General features: G+C 42.9%; 1 protein-coding gene across 4 annotated transcripts in view; it reads right to left on the bottom strand.

Moving 5' to 3' along the window:
- The window catches only part of LOC113213365 (uncharacterized), a 117,360-nt gene extending 109,048 nt beyond the window's left edge, over positions 1-8,312 (bottom strand). For 2 of the 4 annotated variants that reach the window (XM_052265483.1, XM_052265486.1), the window contains exon 1: positions 8,187-8,311. In XM_052265483.1, coding sequence (XP_052121443.1) covers position 8,187 — 1 coding nt within the window. In that variant the 5' untranslated portion in view covers positions 8,188-8,311. Of the gene's footprint in view, positions 1-8,082 lie in introns of all 4 variants that reach the window. The other 2 variants (XR_008010926.1, XM_052265484.1) reach the window with 2 other exon arrangements.
- Between the last annotated feature and the right edge of the window lie 2,313 nt (positions 8,313-10,625).

The following is a 10,625-nucleotide window of genomic DNA, read 5'->3' as shown; positions in this document are numbered from 1 at the left end:
TTACAAATTTTTGTATTAATTTTTTTTAGAGTGAGCCTCCAGGCCACAGTTTTTGAGCTACAGCCTAGCCACTTCGCCTGGTTGTAGCCTCGATATGTACCTTTCGTTTGCCGAAAGCGATTTTTAATATCGCATTTCCAAAGTACCGAAATAGGGGATAAAGTACCCAATTTTTACCCAAACTTAAGGTACCCTAACTTTGGGAATTTTTTTCACACACTTGAAATAAAAAAATTCAAAATCGCTCTCGTCAAACGAAAGCTACATCTTTTAAGAGTAAATGAGCGTTTTTGTCGTTGCCGTAGGTCCATCCGTTGTCGCGCAATCCTGCACACGGTAAAGGCCTGTAACCCTCCACTTCGAGACAAAGAAGAGCATGTTCCCGGAGAAGCAAGCAGACGTTGTATACAGCAAAACGTCCCAGCCGAAAATTCCGGTTACGGTTACGGCCAGAATTTACGATTACGGCCGGAATTTTGTACGGTTACGGTCAAAATTTACGATTACGGCCGTAATTTGCTTCGGTTACGGTTAAAATTTACGATTACGATCGTAACCGTAGTCCGATTACGGTTTACACTTACGGTTACGAGTAAGCTTACGAATACGACCGTAACCGTAGCCCGGTTACAGTCAGCAGTTTACGGTTACGAGTAATGTAAACGATTACGATCGTAACCGGAAAATATCAAACTTTAAAACGTGGTAGCGCTTAAACTAAGCTTCGCAGGGAGAAACGGTTAAGGGTAATGTAAGGGAAACACAAGTCAAACCTATGTGTGGAGTTTGGAAAGAGTCGATTTTTCAACCCCTGGCTATCTTGAGAACTGTTAGAGATACCGCAACGAAAACACCACCATTGTGCTCGGCGTCAAAAGTTTACATGGGCGACGTGTGCTCTGGTCTCATGGGGGCTTTGAGTTACTGCCAATACGTCATCACCGTAACCGGAACGTTCTTACCGTAACCGGGCTGACTAACAGTAATCGTATCCGAAACAGTAAACGTAATCGTAACCGGAACTTTAATCGTAACCGTAACCGGAAATGGGTCCAATTTACGAGTGTAGCCGTAACCGTATCCGTAACCGAAGTCGTAACCGTAACCGGAATTTTCGGCTGGGGTAGCTTAATTCTTGCTCTTTCTAAATATCGTTCGTTGAAAGCGCTACGATTCTTCGTTCTCTTGTAGTTCCTATTTTCTGAAACCCTTACGTTTCACAGGTCTGCCCCCTTAGAAAAATGGGGAGGGGGGGGGTGGAACTTTGGTGAACATTTACGCTTTACTTTGAACTTCAAAGAACTTTTATGTTTTATTTGGACCCTTCAAGGTTTGATTTTGAACTTTGCTGAACTCCATGTATTTCGACAGATTTTGGCGAGCTTCTGTGAACTTCAGTGTATACGTTGATCGAATTTTACTAGGTAGATGAACACCAGACCACGTCGTGCGTTATAAGCTTCGCGATATCTTACGACACGAGACACTGTTACGCTGCAGTGCGCCTGGCATACGTCTATCTGGGAGGTTTTCAAAATAAGCGACATATTTGTGTCTTTTGGCCGTAGAATCGTTATTTTCCTGTCGTTTTCGATGCCGTTTGGCTTATTTGATTCGGGGGAAGGTGGCGAAATAAATTTTAGTACAAAAAAGGCAATGTCAGTGGTGAAAGTAATCGAAAGTCCTTAGGAAGTAGTCAAAATGTAACTTCCGTACTGTCCTCCGCGCTAAAACCTTAACTTTGGACAGCTATATCTTCAAAAGTCTTTGTCGGAGAGAAAATCCGGAAGCTCCTACGCGTTCCTCCATGTTTTCTGTGCACCATATTCGAATCGCTAACTACTGCCGCAAATACACTAGTCAGGGCAGCAGCCCAAAAAATGTCCTACAGAGTGACGGAAGGGAAGGACCCATTCAAAGTTTGCGCTCTGAGCAGTCCCTGTGGCTACAGACATTGGTAGCACGGGTGTCCCAGTCTCCGGTAAGATCACAGCTGTCGATTTTCAGTATGGGCGGCTTCAAGATGTAAACGGTAAGTGAACGAGAGGCGTTTGAATGTTAAATTCTGGGTTTTTAAAATCATACCTGTAACATTCCGTACGACTCGTAGCTCCGCCAATTTTTGTCGCACAGAAATTATTCCTTTTGTCTGAGCATACGTTTTATGTCTCGTAAAATATCTGATTTTGCCCGGTACTCATATCACCAAGGATCTGCTTGAAACTGACTATTTTATGAAAATGTAACTTCCGTACTTATGTAATTTTCGCACAGCTGTGTAACTTCCGCACAACCGATTTTACACGGGTGTTACCTACATTTTCGAGAATTCTGCAGTGGGAGCTCTGGTATCTTCAGGATGTGGTCAGGGGACAGGCCCAAACAGACCCCACCCGAAAAGAAAAAAATTCTCAAAAATATTTTTTTGTTGAGATTTTAGGAGGCCAAATGTGTCGCTTTTTTTGAAAACCTCTCATCTAGGCCTGCGACGCTGCGCTGGCACCCGAGTCGGGCAAAAAAAAAAAAAGCAGAGTCGTGAAGCAGCATCTGTTCCGAGGGCTGCCCAACTGTGGAAATCAGGTCCACACAGACTTTGTAATCGATAGTAATCCATGGTAATCCAAATCCACACGTTCCAGATGGCCCTTTTAAATTACAATTTAGTTGGTGGCGACATGCATTTTTGTGCACATCTTACCTAAATGCAAACGCGCATGTTTAATATGGCAAATATGAATATCTCTCTTGGACAAAAATATAATTTGTCTAATCACAGGATGTAAATTTGTAACTTGCAAGGTAAAGAATTAAGAAACTGCCTATGATGTGCACACAAATGCACGTTTCTCGGGGCATAAAATAATCTTTGAGAAAAATTGGTAATCTTTACAATTTGCTAATCCGGTGTTCACATGTTTATGGAGTAAGGCACCCCTTCGGTCCTCGGTTTTAATCAGTTTTTGAATTCTCTTCTTATGGTGTCGTCAGTTTTTGCCTTAATGCAAGTATTCATAGAATTTTACCTATTCCCCCCCTCAATACGCAACCATTGGCCTCAAAAATTGGGATGTATATATCTCCGGTACCGACTGAGCTACAGAGTTCTGTTTAGAAAGGGATCATATTTCATTAATGCCGTTTATTTTCAAAACCATATCCGAAATCTTGTGTCGATAAGGAGTAGAAGTACTCAACGTCAACAAGTAACATGTCACATTTTCGGCAAAATTATCTGCAACTGTGATGAGTTAAATTTTGAAAAGTGTAACTTTACTATTCCTGGCCCGCATATCCGGTGCAAGGACCTGAACTGCCTTACCTGCCGGTAGTGGTTGGCTGGGGGCCTGGGGCCTGACCAATAAGTCACTATTTACTCGAATATTTTCGTAGGCTTTTAAGTGGCTCTGCACTGTAAACTTCGATATGGAAATTTTTACGGACAATGAGGTATTCCGGACGAAGCGCCGGAAACGAGAGGTGAAGATTTCGCTGGCCGAATCTCAGCCTCAGGGCTTCTAGATCCGGTCGTCTGCTGTCAACTGCACGGTGGCGTACGGTTAGGTGGTGGTCTCGATTTCAATCCCGATTTTTAGAGTGAGAATATCATTCAAAACACTTTCACTGGCACATTCACACGCAATAACCTGAAGCATAATGTCGTGGCTAACAAACGCGGCAAAGTAATGGACAGCAGACGCACGGATACAGAAGCCATGAGGCTGAGAGCGAACCAGCGCCATCTTCGCCGCTCGTTTCCAGCGCCAAGCTTACCGGGAATACCCTATTTGAGGGAGGGTACAAGTTTTGGCCACAGTGGCCAAGGTACAAAACATTGGCCACTTATCGTGGCCGTTTTGCATGGCGCGTGCCGGATCACGGTGGGTGGTCGTGGTGGTCTTTGGGGATCGTGGTCAAAATCGTCTTACAGGGTACGGTAAAGTGCCGAATAATGGCCACTTTACGAGCACGCCCTCCCCTTTCCTTCACCAAGTCTCAACTATACGTCACAGCCGTACCAAAAAAGTTCATGGGTGTAGTAGAAGGATCAAAGAACATGCTTCTGTTCGAAAAGAACAGAAAAAAAAATTTCTAACGCTAACGCGTTAATCGGCCCCTAACGTTTTAACGAACAATCGTTAAAACTTGATGGTTAGTGTTGTGGCTCTTCGTTCTGAAGTCACCACAATAACAAAACCAACAGCGATGCAAGCGCCTTATAGAAACTACTTAACTTTTACTCATAGTTACAATTATTCAAACACATGTCATTTAACCACCTCTGAAGTGCACGCGAAATCGCTAAAGAAGGAGTTATTAGACGTGGGTTGAACATAAAAGTGAGGAGAGTACATCACTCAATTTATCCAAAAACATGAAGCGAGTTCGTTTGCAAAGGTTGGTACCATTGTTAGAAGCCACGCCTCCTTTCTACCCAGGATTGTCGTAGCCACGCCCATTTCTAAACAAACTGTGCAGCTTTGATTTTAAACCGGTAGAAGTTGTAATCGGGATATCTTCTGGCATCGATTAAAAGCTTATTCGGTGGCTTAAAGAACGGTGCACAATCGGCTCGCTTACACTTCCCTGTTTAAATCAATACTAACTGCGCTAGAAATTAAAAACAAGACACGAAGAATAAGCGTAAATGTCGCATATTGTTCAGCTTGCTGTCGTTCTCGTCTGGAACGTCGCACGAAAATTTTGAACATATCGTTCGGAAGCTTAATGTTTGGTCTTGAATTTTTGTCTTATACGTTTTACTGTTAAGTGAAAATGTAAGCCGCAGGGATCAACAGAAAGAATGCTAGAAGTGCGAACCATTGTTGGCTTGGCAGGATTTTGCCGATTTTCGTGATAATTTCGATGTTTAACTTTAATTTTCTCAAAATTGGCCAGAAGGATTGTAATGAGGCTATAGTCAAATGAAATCTAATTTTTGGATTGATTTTTCGATAAAATTTTATTAGAATCTGTACAACAGAAGTAGCGGTACCTTAATGAATGAGGGAGGGAAAAGAGGAAGCACTCGCACGCGAGCAGAAAGGCCCCCTTGGGGGGGGCCTAAAAAGTTCATAGAGAAAAAATATGTGAAAGAATCACTTGATTTTGCCCATTGATTGCCACACTTATCCCATTGATGGCCACCCTCAAAATTACTGGAATTGGCGTTACTGGGTCGTGGCAGGACAGCTGTGTCACGTAATGGCTCGAACAGCAGTTCCTTCTCTGCATCCCGGTGAGCTTTTTATGACACATGTGCACTCTAAAGCAGGCTGAATAGGGTATTGGTCTAGAGCGCTGAGCGGAAGGAGAAGAACAAGAACGGAAGGTGGAAAGTCGCCCGCACTCCTCCCCGCCTGCCGCCTCCTCTTCTCCCCGGGCGCTCCCCCACTCCGCCCAGTGGAGGAGAGGGGGACGGCACGGGCACCTTTCCACCTTCCGTTTTTGTTCTTCTACTTCCGCTCAGCGCTCTAGACCAATACCCTATAGACCGTTCCGACAGTGCGCTTTTTGAGAAGAAATGAAGAAGTCGGGACCGGAACCAGTACTTAAATTGCGCTTATTATTGTCATTTGACAGTGTAGTTCGGCGTGAATGACCTCGATTAAGTCTCGAGTAACTGTCAATTTTAGTTTTCACTTATTTAAGCCATTATTATAGATCTGTTTCAGGTGGTGATTTCATTAATTCTTCTTTAAACGGGCACTGCCGGAACCATCTATTCAATATCGGTGCCCGTTCGGTGAGGCAACTCGTTAAATTAAAACCATGGGGGTACAAGTTGTGTCTTTAGGAGCCAAAGGCTTATCTACGACTCTGCCTTTTTCCCCCTAGGTAGATGTATGCCAGGCGCGTCGCAGCTTCACAGTGTTTCGTGAGATATCGCGAAGCCTGTTACGCGAGACGTGGTCTGGCGTACATCTACCGAGTTACTGGCTGAGCGATTAGCGACGCCCATTTCTCCACTGACCGGAAAAGCTTCATTCTGTTTCTTGGTCTGTTTGTGCGCACGATAACCCGAGAAAGAGTTGAGATAGCGATCTAGGAATTTCAGGGTACTTGTGTATCATAAAAAGACACATCGAGTAGATGAGCATTCTAGCTCAAAAATTGACTTTTACAAAAATCAATAACCGCACGTCACAAAATGTATTTTTTCCAAATATTTTTTACAAAATTCGAAGGGGTAACTCAAGAAAGTAAAATCCTGCAGAGGAAAATTTCGTCCGTTTTGCTCTGTCTCATACCGTTTGGGTACCAGGTGGCATTTCTTGATGAAAATAAGGTGAAAATGACCAAATGGTCCATTAAATCGTAAAATTTTATTAAATCGTAAAATTTTATAAAATTGTAAAATTTTAATAAATCATAAAATAAGGTTAACTATAGTGTGGAAAAATACCTTATTAGCACCCTACTAGCGAAGCCCATTACTCGACTGACCGAAATAGCTCCATTCTGTTCATTTGTTTGTTTGTCCGCACGATAACTCGAGAACGAAATGAGCGAGCGACCTGGGCATTTCAGGGTCGTTTTGTATCATAAGAAGACACGTCGAGTTCGAAGATAAGCATTCTAGCTCAAAAATTAACTTTAAAAAAATTAAAAACCCACAGTTTGAAAAATGTGTTTTTTGTGTTTTTTTAGATATTTTTAATGGGTTTCTAAATGGTAACTAATACAAGTAGAATCTTTAGGTCGCAAATTTCACCTGTTTTGCTCTATCTCGTACCGTTTGGGTGCTAGGAGGCATTTCTTGACGAAAATAAGGTGAAAATGACCTAATGGTCTATTAAGTTGTGAAAAATGCCTTATATATTGTAAAATTGTGCAGACAGTCCCCGACAAATACTTCGAATATGTCAAATTTTGGGCCCGGAAGGCCTTGTTCCCGTATACTCTCCCATTAACTCGTCTCGCGTGTCAGCGCCGCAGGCCTAGCTATATGTGCGCCAGGCGCGTCGCAGCGTGACAGTGTTTCGTGATATATCGCGAAGCCTGTTACGCGAGACGTGGTCTGGCGTACATATAGCTAGTCATAAATTAATGCTTGTTTCAGACGTAACTCTAGTTTTGATAGTATTAGTTCAACAGATTGAAAGCTAGGATTCGATTCAGAATGTGCCTTAGGTGTTCCCTAAATTTTCGATTTAAGACCACCTTTTGCGCCTTTAAGTAAAACTTTGACATTTCCGTCTTACATTCGTCCAAAAACATGTTCAGTGCCTGGTCGCGAATCAACTTCGTCTCTTCAGTTCTCGAATCGAGAAAATGCTGTAACAAAGCCAGAGCACGACCGCAGCTGATTTGCCGAGGTTAAATTTTGCTGATTCAGCTATTTTCAGGAATTTTCAGATCTGATTTGAACTGAGCCGAAGAGTGTTCTCATCGGTCAATTAGCTAAGGAATAACTGGGCGTATTATCAGTATTCGTCAGTAGGCCTAGTGGGCAGCGGCCCGAGAATTAGTGACAAATACTGAGAGTATGTTGTCAGTTAGAATCAGCTTGATGTCAGAGCCTGAGTATAGCTGAAGTACGCGGTCATGGCTACGTCAGTTATTGTCTCCATATTTAGCTCCTGTATTTGACGCTGGCAAATACTGAACGCATGTGCACAACACTATCGCCTAGTTGTTAGCTCGGAGTGGTGTACTCAGGTGAGAGCAGTGTGACAGCCCTGCCTCATTTAACATTTTCTCCCGGGGTGGGATTTCAAAAGATACATTTGTTTTATGGCCTCTATTCTGGCAATTTTGTACTGCAAAGAGTTATTTTCCTTGAAAACAGCAAAGAAGACAAAACTTTTGTATAAGAAAGAAGCATCTTCCTAGTTTAGAAACAACTGCTACGTTACAGGAAACGTATTGATTTTAAGACACAAACTGGTGCTTTGTAGGACAAAGCAATGCTTTAAATTACAAAGCGATTTTCCGTAATACAAGGAAACCAGATTCGTTGTCAGCTCAGATTCTGTGTAAGGTTGTAAGCTGGGAGAGACAGTCTTGAAGGCTGTCTAAAGTATCAAAGAAATCCGGGTTTAAGGTAGTCCCCTGGACTAATTTTGCTGCTACTGCGGTCACCTAAGCGAAGGTTGAGAGGAAAACAAACATGCCCACCGCGCACGGTGAGCCACTTCTCTGTATGTATATTACGATACGGCTACTGGGTCTACAATATACTGTACTACGTCACGTCGCACTGAACGTGCCACAGCGTCCCAGCTGCTTCTTGGTGATGGTGCACCGCCAGCGTGAGCGCTCAGTGTTGCGAGAAAGCACTTTGTGCAGGTGCTGCGTCGTTCCGTCGAGGAGCGGCGGTTGTCTGGCTTGCGTGCCCCGCACTGGCGTTGCGTGTACCTTAAATCATGCATTAGCCACACTGCTTATGCATGGCGGACCCAGCTCACTGCATGGGTGGTGCACACGCACCATTAAACGGGGAAATGTCCTAGAACAAAAGGTTTGAGGGCGTGCTTGTTTTCGTGTTATTTTAGAATGGGGAAACAAAATAGGATTTGAATACATGGAGTATCGAGTCGAGTGACATATACATCCCCAATGCCTCATTTTTTTCACAGTCTCTTGCGAACTGGCTACATTAAACAGAAGTAAAGCCTGTCGAAAACGGTGACTTTGCAAACACTTGGCAACGTGCGGTGACGGAGAAAAATATTTAGTTGGGACAGCGAACAGTTACGTTGGTTTTCGGATAACTGAATTATTTTCGACAACGAACAAACTGTCGTTGAGAAAACTAGTTTTATCAACTGATAAACTAGTTTCCATAATGAAAAGCTTTTGATGTCTGCACAAATGCGCCTTTTGTCCACTTTATTATAGTATATACTTAGTATACAGATGATTATAATTATCTGTATGTACACAGGACTCAACAGTTTCTTTCGGATAGCAAATACCATGGTGTTTCGGAGAGAGAATCTTCATTAGTTTACGATCAGGTGATAACGGAACTGACAAGACGGAGTATCTTTTTTGCGAAACTTCGGATACACGTAGACGCGCCAGCCACACTAACAGGAGTAAAAAAAATCCCTTTCAGGATTCGGGGTAACATTATTACACGTAGGGCCCCCCATGCGTTAACATTGTGCACGGGGTAGCTAAGCGAAGTGCATTCAAATAACAGAATACGTAAAAAATGTTGAACAAAACTATAATGAGTGTGGGTTCGTCTAGTAGGTAGGCAACCAACCCCATTATCATCCTCTATTTAGAGTAAAACAAAATATTTTCTACATAAACTTTTCATGTAGAATTTTAATTTTTAAAATTCCGTCAAACCACTATGTCAATTTGTAGTCCTTGATGAACTAAAACAAACAAGCTATTGGCCAGTTTTTTATCACCACTTTCTCCGGAGAAATCCTGCGCGTAAATTTTAAAAGAAGATATCCTATCAAAATAGAAGTAAACACTTGGGACCTCTTTAAAGTAAAGTTCATGGCATTCTGATATTGTTATTGTGTTAAGCCATCCCTTGTGTAGAGCAATGTACCCTCAGGTTTCATCCTTTCACCTACAGTGGCTCAGAAACTAATTTTATTGACAAATGTACCAAAAATGCATTTTGGGAGATAGAAGCCCCCCGTTTTTTCCCCTGGCGTGGGCGTACAATGGCCCTCCTTGCCCACCGGTTGTAAATTTACCAAGCTGTCGGTGGAAATTGCGATGTGCGGGTGCGCCCGGCAGGAAAGAAGTACAGATAAACTGCATTCGAAACTGTACTTGCCTAACTATAGTTGCTAAACTATGGTTATGATTGTATTTTAACTCCAATGCTGTTTACAATGACGACTACATGCTCAAATAACAGTAAGATATATAAATAACACACACTTTTACTGCTCTCGCAACTACACTTGAGAATGCACACCGTAATGTAAGTGGCATATTGAGTTGTTGCTGTACTTTAAAAGCAGATAAATTGACGATATGATTCGCTCTTTCAATTGTACTTCGTGAATTCGGTCTGTTTTACATTCCATACGCTAAAAATATAGAGTTAAAAAGAATTGTGATGACTGCTTTCGGCTGTACAGTACATATGAGCGGTCAGTTTGCAGAATTACTGGTGTCCGTTTTAAAGTATAGTCTGTTTTTGGCTGAACATTGCACCTGGTTAACAGACTGGGCAGTAGAGGCGACTCATCACCCTATCAGGTAGACATCCCGGAAAGTCCCGTTCGGCCCCACCCCTTGCACACTTACCGTGCTGCTGGCCGGGAGCATACTACTAAGGGCCGAATGGGGCGAAAGGAAATACCCCGAACCAAGGCCTAGCTACCTACTCAGGAGGGTGAGTACATGTTTCCCAAACTGCCGGTCGTGCTTACGATGCTTTTTGACGCCTCCCCAGCTAGAATACTTCTACACAAAGATATTGATATTAAGCGTAATACGAATACATGCATATAATGGCCGGTGTGCACGTGTAGTACACTGCTTCTGTCATGTGAACCTAGCAGCAGGAGACGATTTATTCGGTTGTGGTAGGAACTGCAAACGGTGTATAAAATGTAGCACAACTGTAGCTGGACTGTAGGTCGACTGCTGTTGTCGGACCGGAGCGCTTCCCGTATGGAACACTGTGGCCGTAAGACAGA

This window comes from Frankliniella occidentalis, unplaced genomic scaffold (genome assembly GCF_000697945.3).
Source record: "Frankliniella occidentalis isolate FOCC.00 unplaced genomic scaffold, Focc_3.1 Scaffold27, whole genome shotgun sequence".
Lineage (NCBI taxonomy): Eukaryota > Metazoa > Arthropoda > Insecta > Thysanoptera > Thripidae > Frankliniella > Frankliniella occidentalis.
Note: the sequence above shows the minus strand (reverse complement) of the source record. Positions and strands in the feature narration are given on the sequence as shown.